This window comes from Haemaphysalis longicornis, unplaced genomic scaffold, assembly GCF_048455015.1.
Source record: "Haemaphysalis longicornis isolate Haplotype H1 unplaced genomic scaffold, Haemaphysalis longicornis Haplotype H1 scaffold_35, whole genome shotgun sequence".
Taxonomy (NCBI): Eukaryota; Metazoa; Arthropoda; class Arachnida; order Ixodida; family Ixodidae; genus Haemaphysalis; species Haemaphysalis longicornis.
The window spans coordinates 741,852-763,409 of NW_027526352.1; the positions used below are offsets into that span (position 1 = coordinate 741,852).

Here is a 21,558-nt window from a genome sequence, read left to right on the forward strand (position 1 = left end):
CCCCAATACTATTTCAGCACCACATGGAAATGGGATGACTGTTAAAAAGATGCGTAAACAAGACTAGCTGCCATAAATTGCATACTTCTTTGCTGTGCGATCGATGTCGGCAATTTTTTCCACGATGTAGTGGTTGAGCTGCTTCAAGACCATGGGCTGAACGTCATCGGGGACTCCCCGCTTGTCAAGCCTATGCTTGTAGCAGTCTGTGAGAAAAGAGGAATTTTCACGAATGACAAAACACACAGCCCCAAGAAAACAACCGTAACTTTTGGCCATTTACTAGTATGAAGCATGCCATCAGATGTAATAGTTTGGAAAGGTTTTGCGCCTTGTCCAAGATTTCTTAACTTTTGGCTGGGTGGCTCAATTGAGGTACAGACAGGTCAAAATTTTGGCGTAAATGTTAGCTGGTTTGAGCAACTCAAGGCATTAATTTACCCAGAAGAAATTTATTCAAAAATAAAAATGTTGGCCTGTTCATGCATTTTTTAAGGCATCATTCCCTCGCACGAATCTGCTGACCTTTTAACATCTTGAAGCGTCTAATAGCCAGCAACAATAATGTAGCTGGCATGGGAAGATATTGCCGCACGTCAATGTAATCCAGCAATATATTTTGCACAGAATTATAGAATCGCTTACTTCGCATCGCGGACACCTTCCAAGGAGTGAGCGGGTCTTTCTTTGGACGGCCGGGAAAACGGGGGCTATGCTTGCCTGCAAAGCAAGAGCGTGTTATGCACATAGGATGTACATAGGGCTTATAATTACCTTGCAATGATCGCCCTTGCAACTGCGCCGGACTCCATATGGCCACAAGTAGGTCTTTTACGAACATAGAGTCCTTTTCTCTTGCTTGCACTCTTCTCCAGGTCTCCCTGGGCACAAAGAGTCCCTGGCCAATGTCAACCTGCAGTAGGAGGAATCAGCAAAGTGTAAATGAGAGAGGTGATTGGCAGAAGCGCAATGGGCTAAAAAAAAAACAAGCAATAACTGGTTAAAATACCAGATTGGAGCGCCCTGAGCAGGGGGAAAAATTATTCATGGGCACGCACACAATCCCAGTTTAGACCCATCCCATACTTCGAAAATTTGGGCTGTGTTGGCTGTAAAAATGACCTACCATGTCTTCTGCAAGAGGTGCTTTGGACGCTGACACGGCCCGTCTTGCTGAGGGGAGGGTTGGCCTTGCTGCAGTGGGGACTGGGGGGGGGGGTGTCAGGCTGGCTGCAGGAGAGACCAGGGGCGCATGGCTGGCTGCAAGGGGGACCATGGGGGTCAGGTTGTCTGCAGGGGGAGACAGGGGGGCCGGGCTAACTGCAGCGGGGACTGGGGAGGGGGTCAGGCTGGCTCCAGGAGGGACCAGGGGGGACAGGTTGTGAGCAGGGGGAGACAGGGGGGCCAAGCTAACTGCAGTGGGGACTGGGGGGGTCAGGCTGGCTGCTGGTGGAGACAGGGGGGCCTGGCTGGCTGCAGGGACGTCTTGCCGGGCTCAAGTTGGCTGGAGCCTGCAGTCATTTTTGCTGAAACATTTACATTAAAGGGACACTGAAGTGAATTTGTCAAGCTCCCGTTTTTGCTTGCACTGCGTAGACTGGCTCAAATTAGCACACTTTTCATCGTTTATCCGGTTGACAAATCGGTAATTATTTTACAAAGCGCGAAAGAAGAAAAACTACCATGCGCGGTTTGCGGCGGCCGCACCAACTAAGGCTGTGACGTTGAGAGGAGGGGCGCCGTGATTGGACGATGCCCAAGGTTAGCAATCACACAAGTTTCGGTTTCGGTTTCGGTTCTGTAAAACATAACCAATGGCTTTGTTGGATGGGCATTCTCAATATCTCAGTAATCATCGTACCGCGCTTCTGCCATGTTGTCGGCTGTAAAATGCACAAGATAAGCCTCCCAGGACGGCTTGTAGTCGTAGCATTCACTAGCCGAGACCTACGCAGTGCATGAACGCCCTCCGCGTACCCGCAGACGCCCAAATGTCATGCGCTTTTCCCCCATATTTGGAGCTTGCCTCCCTCATGCCTGTATCGTAAAAAGCGTGTTCGCACCAGGCCAAGGGTCTGTTCATTCTGGCCTGTGCCCACTGCCTGCAAGCAGTCGGTGCTTATGGCAACAGCACGCCAACGAGAACTCGCTATACTCGGATACAAGTCAAGAAAAAAGGGGCGTCGCCTAATCCCCCACTTCCACCACCCCCTTCCAGCCAATAGTGTCGCTCTATCAAGGTGACGTCGTGGCCGACCGCATTGCACCTGCGGGCAGCACTCGGAGCCACGCTTTCCTTAATGCGTCCGTGCCGAAAAGTAGTTCGTAAGGGCGCCTTCACTTTGAGCGGAGATAAAAACCTTAGCTAAAATTTTTTATGTGCCCGTTTTAATGCAATGCGTGAAAGAATTTATCGTCAGCTGCAGTAGCGAGTTTCAATTATATTCCTGATGGTGAATTTCTGCTCTTCCGGGTTTTCCCTCAGCCGCTTGCTTCTGGCAGCTTCTGGTTTTATGCATTGCCGGCCCCATTTCCCGCCATGGATCCCGAAGAAGTCGCATCTGAATGTGCTTCATCGTTCTCGACTGAGAATTGTGGTGCGTTGCCATCTACGCCACGCCGATGGTACAAGAAAAACAAAAGCGGCCGTGTCATCTGCAGCTGCGGACGGGAGATGATCCGGAACGCGTACGTTCGTTTGCGGCATCTTCACCCAGAGCGCAGCGTTGAAGAAACGGCCGCGACCGTGAGCGATCTTCTTGGAGTCAGCGTGAGCTTGGTGATGGACGTGAAGAAGGAGATGAAAAATAACGACGGAAATGTTGCGACGCCCTCCCGAAAGCGCCCGCGAAGCGCCGGAAAGAGACGACGCACAGAAGTGTACGACGACTTCACGAAGTGCGCATTGCGGTCGTCCGTGCATCGTTTTTTTCGCAGCAATGAGATTCCGACAGTGAAGGCAATTGCTGCGGATTTCAACGCTAGCGGCGATGTTACTCCTCTCAAGCCATGGACTGTGCGCCGCCTGCTGAATGACATCGGGTTCAGGTATGAGAAGAGGGGCCGGAACTCGCTGCTGATCGAGCGGGACGACATTGTCGCGTGGCAGCAGAAGTACCTCTACGACGTCGCCAGGTACAGGATGGAAGGTCGAAAAATCTTCTACCTTGATGAAACCTGGGTGAATGCGGGACACACGCTATCGACTGTTTGGACGGACACGACGGTTGCTTCCCACCACGACGCCTTCATGCGTGGTCTGACGACAGGTTTGAAGCAGCCGTCAGGGAAAGGACAGCGCCTGATTGTAACGCACATCGGCAGCGAGGACGGCTTCGTCAGTGGTTGCCTGGATATCTTTCGGGGTACGAAGACCGGCGACTACCACGAGGAGATGGACGGCACCCGCTTTGAAAGGTGGTTTGGCGCCGTTTTGCCGCAACTGCCACAAGGTAGTGTAATTGTCATGGACAATGCCTCGTACCACTCGCGGCTGGAAGAAGCAGTGCCTACGACGTCTTCGCGCAAACAGGTCGTTCAGGACTGGCTGACGTCCAAAGGACTTGCTTGGGATGAAAAAATGCTTAAAAAGGAGCTCCTCAGCCTTGTGACCTCTGTAAAGACACGGTACATCAAATATCGTGTTGACGGTGCAGCTGAAAGGGCAGGATGTATTGTGCTTAGGCTCCCACCCTACCATTGTGAGCTCAATCCCATTGAGCTCATATGGGCGCAGATGAAACGAGGTGTCGCAGCCAGAAATGCCACATTTAAGCTGGCAGATGTAGAGGTGCTCCTGAGGGAAGAAGCTGCCAAGGTAACAGCTCAACACTGGGCAAACGCAGTTCAGCATGTGATCAGCATTGAAACAAAGTTCAGGGGAGACGGTGGAGCAAGTGCGCATGTTCAACCTATTATAATCCATCTGGATGAAGATGACATGGACTCCGACAGTGACCTATCTGGTATCGAGTCCTTTGAAGATGTGTAAGGCGGCCAGCTATTCGCCAGTGCCGCCTTTGCCCCTTTCAGTTAGTGTGGAGTGCGCAATTTAGCTTAAGTAGGTGTGTTTCCATAGCTGCAGGAGCAAGAAACTCCATCAGACAGCAGAGAAGACCAGACATGCTGTTTGTGTGCGTTATTAAGACTTATTTCTGGAGTTAACTGAGCTGCCTGTGTGTGCTGCGTAACTTGTTTATGGTTGATTGCTTTGATATGTAGCTATGAGAATCAGAAGATGGAATTGCAGTGTTTGGTTTTTATTTCATTTGCCATTACTGAATGTTGTATGCTGTGTTGTAGAGTCGACAGGGATTTTCCAGTATGACAGTGAGGGTGACAAGTTATTTCAACAATCGATGCATGATATTTGCTGTAGTGAACCGAGCGGTGTATTGTGTGGTGCTGGCTCGGGACTGGTTGCCTTGATATGTAGCTATGAGAATCAGAAAAGGCTGTTGCAGTGCTTGGTTTCTGATTGCATTTGTTGCAAGTGTGGTGCAGGAATTAGGCCGAATGAATGCAGTCCTGACAAGACACTGCGTGGCAGACGTATCCATAAAAGAAAATTGTACATCTCGAGCTAGAGGAAACCCACACTGTTCCAAACTATTTTCTGGAAGCAGGGCCACGCTTGCACTATGCGATAGTTTTCGCTGCACAGGGAGGATGGCTATTCGCATGTGTAGCATGAGGTGTGTGCAAGCAGAGTCAAGCGAGTTCGCAAATTCACTTCAAGCAGAATCATCTGCAGTGTGTGGCTCTACGGCTCCTTGTGCGACACTATATAAATGGCTATGAAGGCAAGTTTCACCTACAGGAAAAGACGCTAGCTCGAGTTTTCACCCCACGTTTTTTACATTGTTTGGACACTTATGCGTGTATTGGATGCAGAAACAAAGTTGCAAATTAAATGCCTACGTGAAAGCATGTAACTGAACATTGTGTGTCCGTGTGGCTGGCTGAGCCAAGTTGTCTTCTTGTAGAACATTGAGAACAAATAAATCTGTTTAAGTGTCTTATTGCTCGTTTCATTTGCTATGCATAATTCAGCAGTGCGTCTGTTTAGCTGTCTGAGCCAAATCTGACATGATACAGCAGTGAGGACAAGAAACGTTGCTTCGGTGTTTTATTTCTAATTTGATTCTATTTAGCTATCTGCTGTCTTACGCACGACTTAGGATAACTAGGTTTTTTCTGTTGCCTACTCCACTGGATAAAATGCAGAATCACAATGTTAAAAACAATCCCCAAAGCTTTGGGAAGGGGAAACAAGGTTGGTTTCAATCGATCCTCCCATGTATGGGAATCATTTCATGTAGTGCATATTTGGCGAGATTATAAATTTCCTCCTGAACATATGATCCGATTTTGCCTTTGCGTAGCAAGAAAAGTATGATATGCATTGACCAGTTTCAGTGCAGCGATGTGTACCATATGTGTGGTTCCATGCATCAACTCAACCGACATGTCATCAATCAGTGCAGATCACTACGTAACCCTTCAAACAGACTTCATTGCCTGTGTTATGAAGTGGGCATCAATTCATGTTCTGTCATTGTGATTTACACTCCTAATATATGTGTAGACATTGCACGAGTTGAGTTGCGAACAGTCCTGTGGCAAGCAGCAGCTTGCTATTTGACTTGGAGCAGCGAGCTTCTCGCTCCAGCGGCCACTTGTGACGCAACAGTGAGAGTGGATGAAATGCTGAGCTGTTTTCCACCCTGAATGCTCTATTTTGAATTTAGAGCACGTGCATGCAGATGACCATTGCAGCAGCAGCTTCTTACTTAAGAGACAAACACAAGGCGGGCAGTGTCTATATAGCTTCAATAATGCACATCTCATGCAAGAATTTGATTTGGTGAACAATATGCATGCGCATGTGTAGAAAAAGCTGAAAGGTGGTTTATTTGATTTCAGTGCTGCGTTTCATGTCTTCACATGCATTGTTGCAGCTGGTCATACCGGTGAAATCTAGCTAATGCAATGTCACTATCGCGAACCACAGCTCATTCACAAAGCATAAACGGGACAATGAAATTGAACTTCCAGTGGTAACACTCCTGTGGAATCTTAATTATCATAGACAATGCAAACTCAAAGCAGATGCCTATTCGTATTTAATTCACAAAGGTTTTTGTCCGAAACAACAACTTAAGGCACTCCAACAAAAAACAGGCGACAAAAACATACTTGTGGCAATTAACACATTTAACAATGGTATCTCAGCGTAACCGAGAAAAAAAATAGAAAAGGTGGCATATTAAATCCCATCACGTAGCTAAGCTACAGCTCGTACGCATGCACGGTCAAAAAGTGCGAAAATTCTGCTTCTTGTATTTGGCAACTTGATCACAATTTGGGCGAATACGCTTGCGCCCGACATGGACTTGGGACACACGGCTCGACATATATGCTTTAACGAAATGCAGCGCGCGCCGTCGCGTGGCTTGCGTTTCGCCCCGTGCGTACTGTCCATGGCGTTAATAACTTGCTGGCGTAATCTACGAGAAATGAACAAGGAGTTATCGCCCCCTGTCGCAGACACTGGTGCGATAACGTGGGTAGCACAGACACAGGAGGTACTAAACGGTAGAACGGTACTTCACGCTCAAGGCCAAACGCCCGCACAGGATGACGACGACAGCTTCGTATCATACAGCGTACTGCAGTAACTGCAGCGGCGGCTGCTTACCGGCAACGCGAGCGCTCACAAAGCAGAAGAAAAAACACCGTAGCGATTGTCATTACCGAGCATGTTAAGAACACTGCACACAACACGCAAACAATGAATACGACTGAACGGCACTAAAAATCGTCCTCAGAGAGCCCGACGACGCCGACGGTTTGACGCGAACAGCGGAGGCGGCCATTTTGGTAGAAGTCCGGAAGCGCGGAAGAACATGTTTTGTGATTTCTTCCGTGAGCGCGGCGTGGAGGCGGTCTACCGCGACGTCACGTTGATACGGCGACACCATTGGCTGGAAGGGGGTCCTTTGATGAGGAAAAGCCGCACTTTTCTTGAGTTGTATCCGAGTATAGCGCGCCAGTGCCAGCCTGCGCGCGTTTTGTGAACTAGTTCGTGTAGCCATGAACGTTGCGGCCCCAAAAAAGGTGAACTCAATATAGAAAACATCGGCGGAAAACAAAAAAGTTAACTTACAAAAAAAAAAAAAAAAGCACGTACCCGCGGGGATTCGAACTCGTGACTCGCAAAACATTTGCAATCAATTCCTAGCGCCTCAGACTATTAGGCTACGGAGCGGGACGCCAAGGTCTTGCTAATATAGGGTATATATTGTACAACCGGTTTACACTTTTATTTAGTTTTGGCATTTCAAGCCGCTTAGGTGACTATTTGTTGTACTGCGATCGTGCAGTAAGCGTCGCCCGAGTTTCCACAGTAGCTCACGTCTAGCAATTGCATTTCGTAGACGGAAAAGCGTTCGCAGATGCGTAGTCGTGCTGCTGACCGCTGTGCTTGTTCGCCCAGCGCAAAAAAGTGCTTCCCGCGCCCTAGTTTTACGCTGTACGGTAAAAATATCAGTTGATTTTATTTGCTTAGTACCTATATTGACTTCGCTGACTCTTCTCCCGCCTTCAAGAGGCCTTATATTTTCCTACTGGCGTACCAGTCACTGGCAGTCAGCGAAGCGTCGCATGTGCAGCGCTTGTGTGAAGCGACCTTGAGTTGGAGCTAGATACAGTGTACAAACAAACCAAGTAAAGAAAGGCACATTCTTCCATTCACAAACGTGTCCTGGCTTCGTTTCAACTAAGCGAACGAATTGCGACCAAGCAATTTTTTTTAACCTCCTTGATTGCGACGACCCGCCGGCGGCCGGCGGACGAAACGCTGGGCCGACTGACTCTGTCGGCCGGGGAGCCGTGCAGTAGCGCAGCCGTGGCGCAGCCAATTGCCAGCTCATCCCCTCCTGACGTCACACGAAAACGCCACAGAAAATGGGCGAGCGTAAAGAGAGGAGGACAGCGTTTTCGAAATAGTTTTTCTACTAAATAAAATCGCGTAAACGCGCCTAGAGTGGTCGAAACATGGCCTGGGGACTCCGGACTACAATTTGCGCTAGTAATCCCGCAATGTTTACATATCACTTCAGTGTCCCTTTAACACCTGTCCAGGTAGGTGAAGTTAAACAGTTGAATCCTGTGACGTGATACCAGTGCTCATGCCAGTCTCGCAATGGGTCCCATGTAGTAACCACTTGCACAACTATCAGCCCAGTTAACTCCCGTTTCGCATTGTGCAGGACCTTATATTCTTTTTCTTTTAAACAGGATGGAGTGAGAGGAAGATACAAGCCCAACGCAAGCCATGGAAGAAGACACAAGCCATGTCCTTTCCATTTTTTCATTTCTAAGTCTTTCCATTTCTAATAAATATGTAAACTGAACACAAGTGGTTGGAGTTGTTTTAGGCTTGGCTTTGTAAACAAAGTTGGTCATCCAAAAATTAAATGATCGAGTTTGTATACATAGCTATGGCCACTTACTGATTGACCGCATGCATTTTATCATCATTCCAAGCAGCCCAATTGCTTTTTTTACCATTTGGAATTACTTTTCCCCAATTGGACCATTTGCTTTTTATTTCCAATCGGTCCAATTGTGTACTAATACACAATTGGAAAAATGAGTGAAAAACAAGTGGAAATTTACCAATTGTTTCCAATTGTGCAATTGTTTTTTTTGACTGGGGTTGCAAGCTTAGTTGTTACTGATATTAAATCGCGGAATCACATATTAAGTAATTGGGGTTTTACACCTATGGGGTGGCGCTTGAAAGACGACTGGGAAACACCAGCGACCGCAGCTGGCGTTCTGCTGGAACCGCATCTTCCGACGCAGTGGAATGGACGAGCGAAATAGGGGTAACGTCGACGTGATCTGTTGTCTTTCTGAAGATAGATACTGCCGCCTTTTGTCGACCCATTTCGCAATACCTCTATCTTGCTTCGTTGTGCCTCAAGTTGTGCGTTTATGATGAAGGAAGAGAAGCTGTCTCCCGATTCGACAAACTGGAAGCGGCTACTTATTTCTCCGTTTGCGATTTCTGTGCCGTCGCCCTGCCCGGACGGTGTGCTGGAGGTCAACATCCTGGGCTTGCAGTCGCGCGGATACCTCAAAATATGCTTGCAAGAGGTTGTTGGGCGGCTGTCGTATTTTCTTACAGAAGATATGTTTTGTGCGGTAATCGTTGCGCACTGATGTGTGTGATGCTTGTGGCGGGCTGTTGTGGCGTTCGACCGAAAATAAGTGATACGAGTGCTACCTTAAAAGGGCACTGACACAAAAATTTTGCATCTCAGTTTTGTTTTTTGTTGCGATGAGCAGCTATATAATGACCTACTTATCACGTGTGGAAACCTAATTTGCTCACAGCGTGCGGAGGCGTTTCAATGCGGTCGCAGTTTCGGGTTCAGCGGCCGTCACGAAACGCGAGATTTTGTGTGAACAAAGCTGACCAAGTGAAGGTCGGACAGATATCACAGAGCAGAGCTGTCGTAGCACTGTCGAATCGGTGTCGCCGGCAGTTTCTGCGAATGCCCCACGCACTCACCTCGTGACCCGCTTAATTAAAAAGCGACCGTGGACGGGACGCAGGCGCTGCGAGTGCAAATTGCTGCCGCGGCTAGGAACCACGCGCGACGCTCGAGACAGTGGATGGGAAGATAGCGCTGGGAGCAGCCGGCCGGTCTGCCTACAGGTATGCCTAAAGATGCGTTCGGCTTAGCACTGCTGCGGATATTCGAATGCCGCTCTCGTAGGCGATGCAGACGACGCTTGTTAATGCAACCCGCCATCGAATCATTACGCAGATAACGCAAAACAAACCTGGGTAAATCCTCAGGATGTCCGCGGCTCTGGACATTTCAGCATCCTTAGGTTGTCCAGATCTTATCCTCAGCCAGTCCAATCAGGGTCCGTTTGTCCGTCCAGCGTACATCCTCAGAACGTCGTCAAAATGATGCCGCTGGACAAGTTTCGTACACTTCAGGACAAAAACTAATGTTCGTTTTTCTAAGGCTGAAGTTACCTACAAGCTAATGCAACAGGCCTCACTGCAGAAATCAGGCACGTCCTAAATGATTACAGTAGAACCTGGGGAAGCCGTGCCAAGAAGGGAGGCAAAAACACTGCATCTGAGAAGACGGCACGGGTAACCCAAGAAAACTAAAGCGGAGTATATATGCTACCTGAACCCCAACAGATGAAGCCTGGAAGTTCGAGCAGAACCACATTACCAGTTCTCGGTGTCAAATTTTGTTTCAGTTTCACGCAAAGGGAAGAATCTTTCAGGTGCCCCAGAGAAGCGTGGCTTGTATGAGCCCAACGTAAACCCCCTGAAGGTGAAAGGCATCACGGGACTTCTCTCTAAAAGCTTTGGAGAATTATGGCAGCTGCATGAAGAGTTAAAGTACTTTTCTGACTTTTTGAGTAGATTCCAAGATAAAGAAATGGCAGCTGTCGAACAGGAAGAGTGCGGATGTTGCGAAGAGGACACTTGTGTCCGCATTTAGTCGTGCTCTCAGCACCCAGGGACCTCTGTTCCAGTGCAGCAAGGGATGGCAGCTGAAAAATGACAGTCATATTACTACTTTTAAGCAGGTTACTTTAACAAGTCTTTAAGTGATACTTTTCCAGCCGTTTTTCACTAGCAAAGACCTGTGCAATAAACCACTTTTTATCCAAAATGGGTCAAATCTTGTGTGTCACATCAATGTGTGCCAGATCCGGACTTTACAAGTACTTACCATTGAGGGAAGTAATGCCGCCACATTTCTATTTCAGTGCTGAAATAAGATCCTTTCCTCCCTTCTACATTATGGCACAAAATTATTTCAGCAGCTGCCACCATTATTTTGGTGGCAAAAAACGACGTTTTTCTCGATTCCACCCAAAGTGGACTTGGCTAATTTTGAAAAACAAAAAAAAAAATTCTTAACTATTTTTCTTTTATTGCCGAAATTCTGATGCAAATTCTAATACACGTATATGCTTATGGCCACTAATAGACCAATCAGTCTGTATTAGCTTATTAGGCCCATCAGTATGCATTAGTCTATTAGATCTACCAGTCTGCATTAGTCTATTAGTGTGTATTAGTCTGTAGTGTGTATTAATCTATCAGTGTGTATTAGTCTGGTAGGTCTATCAGATTTTATTAGTCTGATAGGTCTGCCAGAGTTGACTAGTTCTATCCGAACCAGTGGCAAGTTCGAACAAAGCAATGAAACATGGCAACATTTTATTACCAGGGTACACAGGCAATCTTGGATAAAACCAGCGCGAATCAGACGAAGACAAAGGAAGTGCAACACAAGGACAGCCGCTGGTCTAACTAAATTTTAATATCAGAAAGGGTGAATATAAATACTGAACACAAACAATAAAGTAATAGAAGGACAGTGCGCATGGTCGAAACAAGTTTGCAAAGGTCACGGTGATACCACAAGTAGATATACACATGTTACAGTTAAGGCACACGCAGATTTGCAATCTCTTGAGGATGGAGACACGCTTGTTTGGCTTACACACTTGTCACCTCGTTCTGCTATGTGGAATGCCTCCATGATTTCGCGGGTTTGATTACGCTGCCTAAATAAAATGTCAGTGGCCGGAAAATTAGGTTTGCATTGGCTGCACTTAGCACAATGCGAAGAAAGATGGGATGATACAGGGCCTTTCAATGACAATTCATGTTCTCTCAAACGCACATTGATACAGCAGCCAGTTTTTCCAACTTAAGTTCGGCCACAGGGCAAAGGAATTCTGTACACAACTCCCGTTGCGCATGCGACATACCGGTTCTTGTGGCTGACACCGCAACCAACCCCTTTCTTCTCACTTGGTTGTGGTGTCAACCACAAGAACCGGTATGTCGCATGCGCAACAGGAGTTGTGTACACTGCAGAATTCCTTTGCCATGTGGCCGAACTTATGTTGGACAAACTACCTGCTGTATCAACGTGCGTTTGATAGAACATAAATTGTCATTGAAAGGCCCTCTATCATCCCATCTTTATTCGCATTGTGCTAAGTGCAGCCAATGCAAACCTAATTTTCCTGCCACTAACATTTTATTTAGGCACCGTAATCAAACAACCCGCGAAATCAAGGAGGCAACAAGTGTGTAACGAGGTGACAAGTGTGTAAGCCAAACAAGCGTGTGTCCCCATCCTAAAAAGATTGCATATCTGCGTGTGCCTTGACTGTAATATGTGTATATCTACTTGTGGTATCACCGTGATCTTTGCAAACTTGTTTCACCCATTCGCACTGTCCTTTTATTACTTTATTGTTTGTGTTCAGTATTTATATTCACCCTTTGTGATATTAAAAATTTAGTTGTTAGACCAGCGGCTGTCCTTGTGGTACACTTCCTTCGTCTTCGTCTGAGTTCGTGCTGGTTTTATCCAAGAATGTCTTTCCAACCAGCCCAGCTTGCAACCCTTCTACACAGGCAAATTCCTCTGGCTGAGAGAAATCTGGCTGAATAATTTAACGATGCATAAGTTCGTAACCTGATTAAGAACGAACGAATAAATTGCAATGCGAATCCACAAAATAGCTGCAACATGCAATAAAAAAACTCAAGTCAAACCTGTACGGTCCAGTCATAGGTACACATCGAGTGCATTAATGGCCGATTGAACACCATTCCCATTGTGATTCAACTTTAAAACGGCATTCACCCTTCCGCAACACGCGATTAGAATGGAATCTCTTCATCGTGAGGCATGCCCTTGAGGATGAACAAAGGAGTCCGAAGTGGCTAGGTGATGGGTCAAAGATGGGTCGGGCGGCGGCCCGGATCGTATTTGTAAATGTTAGGCGGGCGCTAGACACATCGCCAACACTTCTTGATGACGTGGTGCGCACGCTTTCTTTGATGTCAAGCGTTCCTTACACAGAATAGCAGAAGGAGCAAATATGTCCGAAGCGACGAGGTGACGGGTCCAAGATAGGTCGCGCGGCGGCCTGGTTCATACTTGCGAATGTTATGCAGGCGTTAGACACATCTCCAACACTTCTCGATGACGCGATGCACACGCAGCTGATGTGTGTCTGATGTGAAATAACGCTACAAACCGCTTGTTTCTAGTCGTCTTCTTCCCAAACGTATACACACGCCAACCGCACTTCGACGTTTGTCGCCATATTGGCTACCCAACGAAGACCATGGCATGGCTTGGCCAGCTTGGCTTGGCTTCGTTGCAGTCTTTCCGGCTTAGATTTCTTGCTCTTGCAACTCTGCTTTTTGCGGCCTCGCAGGCGCAGCACTTTTAGCGCTCTTAGCTCCCATCAGGGATACGAGTGTAATAGCTGTTCCTCCACGGTAACAGCCAGAGTTGCTCAACATATCCAGTAACTCTGGGTAACAGCAGCGTCAGACGTCCATGTGGATTGTGATCCAAAGAAGTAATACAACAGATCATTTAGGGATCATTCGCAATTATTGTGACCCAAAATAAGCTCTAGGATGAACCTTTGAGGGATCATTTACAATATCTAATCCTGTGGATGTCCCCTGAACGCCCAGTATAGGATCCAGGACGTTTGGACCATTTGAGGACGTCCTCAGGACGTTTTGCGTTATCTGGGTATTTACAGATGCTCGATGCTGGCGTTGGTTTTTCGTTGTTCCGGATACTAGAAACTTCGTTATGAGGGTGTTCGTCTCGTTCAGTTTCGTTCAAATCTGCTCGATTTTATTGTGTGTGTGCCGTGGGATTCACTTCGTCAGACCTGAACTTGACAGTGTTTACGGCGTTGCGTTAGCCGCGCCGCTTCCGTCGGCGATTGTGTTCGTGTAGCTCGTCGCGTGCTTGATGCATGTGGGGCCGTAGACGTCCGGTTTGTCGGGTGGCGAGCTGCGCTGTGTAGGGATGGCATAGTTCGGCGCGTTGAGGACGTTGCTTGAATTTACGTGTGCGTTGCGTATGGTGCGGGAGCCGTTTGGCTTTTCGTTTAGTGTGCGGCAGCTTGGCGTTTTCGTAGGGTGGCATGGCTGATCGGTCAAAGTCGTTGCTGCTCCATGCTCGCAGTCGCCGTGGTTGTTTCGGAAGTGAAACCGTTGTGGTGGGGAAGCGGGCGTAGTTCGTGCCGTCCGTTCGCTCCCACATTCCTTGGCGTCGCAAGCGTGACTTCATCGTTCGGGCATTCGATGCCTTCGTCTGGATCGGGTTCATTCGTTGCCGTTCGTGCCGTGTCCGTTTCGTCAAGCCCTCGTTTTTTGCCCGTTGTTTCGAGAATGCTATAATCGCTATCTGTCACATACAAGCAGGCTCCGTTCGTCCCGAGTCCGCTTGCTCGCGGTTGCGTCCGCTTGTACGAAATGGTGTTTTTCGTGTGAGTCTCGGTCAAAGCTAGGGTGCCGGGGATCTTGTTCGTTCTGGCTCGGGCATGCCGCATGCGCTGGCCATGTGGTTGCTCGTTGACGGACCTACCTCGAGTGTTATGTTGTTCGTCCGCTGGACATTGGGCTGGAGCAGCGGGTGTCGGAGAGCTCGTACGTTCCGGTGGGGAAATTTAACCGCGTGCGCTGGGTTATTTGTTGCTTTTAGCAAGGTTGATTTCTGCGGTTGTGACATTCGCTGGCCAAGTCGGGATAGCAGCACAGGGTGCGGAGGATGTCGCAAATATCGGTTTCCTGCGTGTATGCTGGCTTGGTGGCGTTCCTTGCGCTGTACATTTCGTTCGGCGTGGTCAGCTCCACTGGTTCAAGTTGGATGTCGTTCGTCGCCTCTGGTGCGTTTCGGGCGCTGTGCGTCTCGTTTTATCTAGGAAACTCCTCTATAATTGGTGTGCGGTCGTTCGCCATGTATGGTGCATTTCGGCCGCCTTGCGTCTTGCTCGTATGTCGGGGCCATATCCACCAATCCGGATGTTATGTCGTTGGTTGCGTGGACCGGCGTCGGGACAGGACGTGCGAAAAATCTACATACTGGCTCCGTTGCGTTCCGTGCTCTCAGCGTTCCGTTTGTGTACGTCATTACCGGAAGAGCGGGTGCCAGGAACGTGGTGCCTTCTGGCTCGTGCACGCTGCGTACCTTGCTCGTCTTGTTGTTCGTTGCTGGAAGTACCTACACGTGGGCGATGTAGTTCGTTGGCGATGCAGCAGAGCAACGTGTGTTCGTGATCTCGCTAGAAATGCACTGACCTTCGCTGCGTTTCCGTAATCGTGGCGATTACCTGGGAGAGGTCAGGTGAGTACGCAATCACAATTTTGTATGCGTCGTCTCATTCGTGTGCGTGCCGTCGTGCATTCTGCCTGTGTCCGGATCTCGTGCAGTCCAGGCACCGTTGGAAACGTGTCGCCGACTCTCGCCAGTTGGCTCTGAAAACTTTATCGTTCATCACGCAGCCTCCTGCTCTCAAACAGCGCCGCTTGCAGGGTCCTCTGCCGTTTGTTGTCGGAGGCAGCCTGACGTAGCGTTGGCACATTCGTTCGTTTGGAGAGATGGCCACGTTCTCCGTTGCCCTGCAGAAGACGCAAGACAATGTCGTCCTTACGGCCAGAGCAGGTAAGCGGACAATGACCTGGATACGAACGGACGTGAATCTACGCGAACGCTTCATTGTGCCTGGGGGCAGGCACAATTCGGATTCCGAGCATGATTACGAGAGTATCAGCGCGCCCGGAAACGAAAACGGGCGACAAAAGCTGACACCCGAAGACACGCAGAAAACCGCAGTTTACGGCCACGGTGGCACTGACAAGCCCCGAGCTCCCGCGAGCCCGATCCGGCCCAGACTGCCTTCGCGCAGTAAGTCGCCCTACGACAGTGCACCGCGTCAGACGTTTTCTTCCTCTGTCTTGACATATATGTAACCTGTGTTTTTCTAATCAATTAAACATTTTATTTTTTCTATTTATTCGTCCATTCGAGATACGACCTAGCTAACAGTGCAGATAAATTGATTATTTGTAATACAAATTGAGTACTCATGAGTACAGATTGAGTAATCATGAGTGCAGAATGAGTAGTACTCATGAGTGTAGAATGAGTAGTACTCATGAGTACAGAATGAGTAGTACTCATGAGTGCAGAATGAGCAGTACTCATGAGTGCAGAAGATTGAGTACTCATGAGTACAGAGTGAGTACTCATGAGTACAGATTCAGTACTCATGAGTACAGATTGAGTACGAATACTCGTGAGCACAAATGAGTTTGAGTACAAGTGAGTATGATTATAAATGAGCATTTGATGAGTGAGTACGAGTGATTTTGCGAAAAGACGAGCTTTTTGAGTCTGAGTTTGATTGAGTACAGCGTGAATGAAAAACATTGTGATAGAGTTTGAGTGAGTTCTTTCTGTTTTGCCGACCTATGGCCCAAACAGCCCAAACACACACCCTACCTACCACAATTGATTACACTTTCATCGAGCTCTTACCCCGCAATAATTCGCAAGCTAGCCTGTATGTCCTGAACATCTGCAGTCCTCCAACCCAGCCTCTCCCAGGGATCGACCGCGTTTTACGAACCGTCCGTCAACGTACCAGAGGACACAAACTTGTGGTCCTCGGGGACTTCATTGCACCGCATACGGCCTGGGGTTACCCCAGAAACAACAAAAAGGGTGCAGCCTTACACAAAAGCTACTCTGCAAAACCAACTTCAGCTTTGGAGCTCCCTCCACATTCACCCCAGACTTGGCAACAGTGTCTCGCGCGACACTACTACCGACCTGACGTTTGCGTACATCAAATGGGCTACATGGTCGCGCCTGGACGAAACTCTTGGTAGCGACCACTACATAATACAGTTACAAATCTCCCATCAAAGAGCGAGCAGCCAAAAAATCGGCACTGCGCGCGTAACAAAATACAACTTCCTAGAAACCACCCCCGCTGATCCGATCACAAGTCTCGCGGAATGGACTACCAAGCTCATTCAAGAGGCAAGAAAACACACCAAGGAACGTTCCCTTACGCAGGATAACCCAGCCATAGATGCCCATCTCCTCCACCTCCGGGACGCCCGTAGAAGGCTAATCAGGCGGTGGAAAAAGAACAAGACGAACCGCAAGCTGAAGATCCGCATTGCGGAAATAACGGCAGAAGCCGAAGCGTACGCCCGTCAGCTGAGCCAGCAAAACTGGACGCAGTTCTGCAACAGGCTGCAAGTAACGCTGGGAACCCGCCGCACATGCTACCTGCTGCGTTCCCTTATGGGCCCCGGTGAATCTAAGGCGGTCGCAGCAGAGCTTCGCCGATTAATCCACAATTACCCCGGAACTCAAGACGACTTGTTGGAAGAACTTAAGCAAGCCTTGGCGGCCCCACCTCACGTCCAACCCACCCAGCACCAGACTACACAGGCGATCCGAACCCGAAAATGGCCGAGCCGTTCTCCATTGCTGAAATCGAGGCGGCAGCGTACAATATCACCCGAAACCACTCTGGGTCGAGAAAAAATCCCCAAAAAATTACTGCGAAACCTCGACCATGCCGTCCTTGAAAATCTCCTAGTCTACATCAATGAGTGCTGGCTGGCGGGTTCCTTGCCCCCACAGTGGAAACACGCAGACGTCACTTTCATCCCCAAGCCCGGCAAACCCTTGAACCCCAAGAATCTAAGGCCTATTTATCTGACTTCATGTGTCGGCAAATTGTTTGAACACATGGTTCACAACCGGCTCTCGCCCCACATTGAAGATAACGGCTACTTCCCTGACACGATGTACGGCTTCCACCCACATCTGTCAACCCAAGACATGCTACTGCAGCTTGAGGAGGAAGTGCTCGACGACCTTAATAGCCACAGCAAGCGGTCCATCTTGGCTCTCGACATTAAGGGGGCATTGGACAACGTTTCTCACCAAGCCATTCTTCAAGGCCTCGCATCTACAAACTGTGGCGAGCGCACATTCCAATACTTAGTCTCCTTTCTAACCCAGCGCACAGCAACAGTGGGCATCGGGCAACGCCGATCCGACGCATTTCAAACCCTGCCAAAGGGCACTCCGCAGGGGTCGGTAGTATCCCCGATACTATTCAACCTCAGCATGAAAGACTTACCACCTCTAGTAAAAGCCATCCCGAACCTTCGCCACGTAATATATGCGGACGACCTAACGCTCTGGGTCCCCACTTGATCACCGGGTGACCAGCAAGACGCACTTCAAGCAGCCATTCAGGTCACCCAACAATACCTGAAAGCCCGAGGACTCGAGTGTGCCCCCGAAAAATCTGCCCTTTCAACCCTGTGCAAAAGAACGAACAAGAAGCGTCCAGATCCCATACCAGATCCAGAAGTTACCATTAATGAGCAACCAGTCCCCAATGTCCCACACCTATGCATATTAGGCCTCACCATACCAAAAAATGGCTCAGGCGCCCAAAGTATCCTTCCCTTGCAATGGACTCTTAACCAGCTCATTCACCTCATCCGCAGGATCTCCCATTCGCAATTTGGGCTACAAGAAGATGACACCCTGCGCACCATTCACGCCCTCCTCATTAGCCGGGTTACGTATGGGACACCGTATTTGGTCCTGAAACCCGCAGAGAAAGAAAAGCTAAACATTGCCATACGCCAAGCCTACAAGGCCACCCTTGGACTGCCTCCAAAAACTGCAACAAGAAAACTTCTACAGCTCGGCGTCCATAATAGATGGGAGGAACTGGAAGAAGCTCATCGCATCTCCCAATTCACGCGACTTAAGCTCACACCAACCGGAAGGGCTAGACTAACCCGGCTCGGCTACATGCCTCCCCCAAAATGCGAACAGAGCAACGCATCCCTCTAACCATCCGGCAGTACATCAAAGTCGCACCCATTCCTGGAAATATGCACCCCATCTCTAACAAGGCATGCCGAGAAGCTCGGATACGAGCCCTCAGAAAACGCTTCCCCACCTCTCCTTGTACTCGTTACACGGATCCCTCTCCATACCACCAACAACCCGCCCATGCCGTGAGTGTCACCGACGCCAAAGGTGAGAACTAATGGCCGCTACAGTACCTACGACATCTATTGAGGAAGCAGAAGAACTTGCCGTGGCTCCAGCCGCCACCACTGGAAACGAGTACCTCACTATAATGACACTCACAAGCCGCCTGCCGCAACTTCCTGCTAGGTCGCATAACACCCATGGCCTTACAAATTCTGCGAAGTGTGCGCCAGCTCCCGGAAATGCACATCATCTGGACCCCCGGACACGAGTCCTTCGAGGGGAACGAGGCGGCACACGCCGCTGCCCACGTTCATACACACCGGGCCGTTTCTCAAGAAGGCGAAGTCACGCAGCCCCTTCGCTCTCCCAAGCCCGTTACTCTTAATTCATACACGGACATCTTCGCCCATTACCGCCACAAACGACGACGCCCCCCCCCCACATCCCCATTTATTTAGAGCAGAGGCGACTGCCTTTCGCCAACTTCAGACAAATTTCTATCCTCACCCCACGTATCCTCCATGCCATATACCCCACGCTCTACTACTCTACTTGTAATTTCTGTCCCCAACCCGGCACCCTGTACCACATGGTATGAGAGTGTCAGAAAACCCCATCTGTAACCCCAAATCCTCACCCAACGTACGAGCAGTGGGCGGACCAGCTGGCCAGCTCCGACCTCTCAGTCCAGCGTAGCCTGGTGGAGAGGGCTAGGGCAGCCAGAGCGGACCAGGGCTACCCAGAGTAAAGGAGGCTCCCCACCGGGCGGGCGACCAACCATCAGCGCCTGAAGCTCGTCTACATAAAGTTTATCCACTCCACTCTACTCCTTTGTGGGCAGCGGGAAGGACTGTGTACTGATGCATCTTTCCCCTTCTCTGCCTATCATGAAGGCCTCAACAATTTCTCGGGCTGTTTGCAAGGAAGACTTTTACAAGATGCGCGTCTGCGAGAAATCTGGAGTGCAACCCATGCACCTGTGGCAATGATCAGCCAGGGGGCTACCCCCATCTGCACATTCATAGTAGCTTGGGGCTCCCTGAGCCTTAAATTAAGGCACTTGCCTGTTTGTCCAATGTAGCACCTTTTGCACGACAGGGGGATCCTGTACACTACGCCCGTAGCACAATACACAAACCTACTTGTGTGCTTTGACACAGCTGGGCTTTGTGCAAAGGTTATTCTCCTTACGCGCCATCTTTTAAAGCCTCTCGAGTTTGGAGAACACCATCTGCACACCGCACTTCTGACCAACATGTTTCGGTGGTGGGACACTTGATACCCGTACGATATGGCCACCACAGGCACTTTCTGCTGTTGTTATTCCGAACCGGTCAAGTGGTCACTTTTGAGATCTTAGGGCTCTCCGGGCACGTCCCTCTCGCGCGCGCATGTGCAGTCAGGTCTCGCCACTCGCCGACTTTAGCCTAGCATAACTGTTATGCTAAAACTCCCTAATAATTACATGCAACTTGTCGTAATTGACAATGGCTACGTCGAGATGTAGCCATTGGCAGCAAACTTTGGCGCTGGTTAGAGTTAAGTAACGTCGAACTTAAGTCGACTTAAAACTCAGCAACGTCGGTTGCTGAGTTAGACTTAAGAGCCCTGCAGAGCGGTTGCCCCTTCAGTGGGCATGGGAGCAGCGTCGACAACACTTCTGATATGCCGCGCCTTTGCCCGTTACAGGCTTTTCTGTCGCTGTGCTTGCTATGGCCTCCAGCGCAAGCTACTGGGAAATCTGCGGCACTGATTATCTTCGAACCCGCACACCAAGGAGCCAGTCACCAAGAACAAGCAGTTTTCCTGGACCTGCCTGTGGTTGCGCCAGCGACCGTCTGCGCATCGACGTCATCGGTGACGTCGGTTGCTGAGTTCGACTTAAGAGCCCTGCAGAGCGGTTGCCCCTTCAGTGGGCATGGGAGCAGCGTCGACAACACTTCTGATATGCCGCGCCTTTGCCCGTTACAGGTTTGTAACTCCTTTTCGCTGTATAGTAGAAAAAGTGACAACCGTTGTCTATTTCTGCTCCCGTGCCCCGGAGTTCTGTGCGACATTGCGAGTGATTGTTTTTCAATGTTGTTTTTGCTTTTGTTCGCCGGCGACATTGAACTAATCCAGGGCCTGGAACTCGCTCCAGCAGCTTGCTAGCACCGGAGTCTTTGCCCACAGATCCGTCCGAGCAAATGGAAGTGGTGTTTCGCATCCTCAAAGACATACAGGCGCGTTCAGTAGAGTCATCTAAAAATCACAGCGAAGTGTCTCCGAGCTTAAAGAAATCAAATCAAGTCCGAAAAAAATCGAAGACAAGATCGGTGCAATCGAGAAACGCTTGGACACGCTCGAAGAAAAAACGAAGACAGTCGATCACTTCGAACAGGATATGACTACTATTCAAAGTTCTGTTGAAACACTGGGCACCCAACATGAGTTATAGAAGCTCGTCTCGATGATCTTGAAGATCGATCACGACGCAATAACCTAATTTTTCATGGTTTACCGGATTCAAAAGAAACATGGGAACAATCAGAACCGCACATTACAGAAATACTGTCTAGTGGAAATATTAACGTGGCAGATTACGACATTGAGCGCGCCCATCGTCTCGGTATTTACAAAGGAAACA

At 49.2% G+C, this 21,558-nt stretch overlaps 1 protein-coding gene across 1 annotated transcript; it reads right to left on the reverse strand.

Moving 5' to 3' along the window:
- LOC144177940 (BEN domain-containing protein 5-like) lies at positions 1–1,210 on the reverse strand. The gene is made up of 4 exons (XM_077705513.1): positions 1,127–1,210; positions 775–913; positions 646–720; positions 1–206 (listed from the first exon to the last, which is right to left on the reverse strand). The coding sequence occupies exons 1-4, from the start codon at positions 1,127–1,129 to the stop codon at positions 64–66; spliced, it is 360 nt and encodes a 119-aa protein (XP_077561639.1). The 5' UTR covers positions 1,130–1,210; the 3' UTR covers positions 1–63.
- Between the last annotated feature and the right edge of the window lie 20,348 nt (positions 1,211–21,558).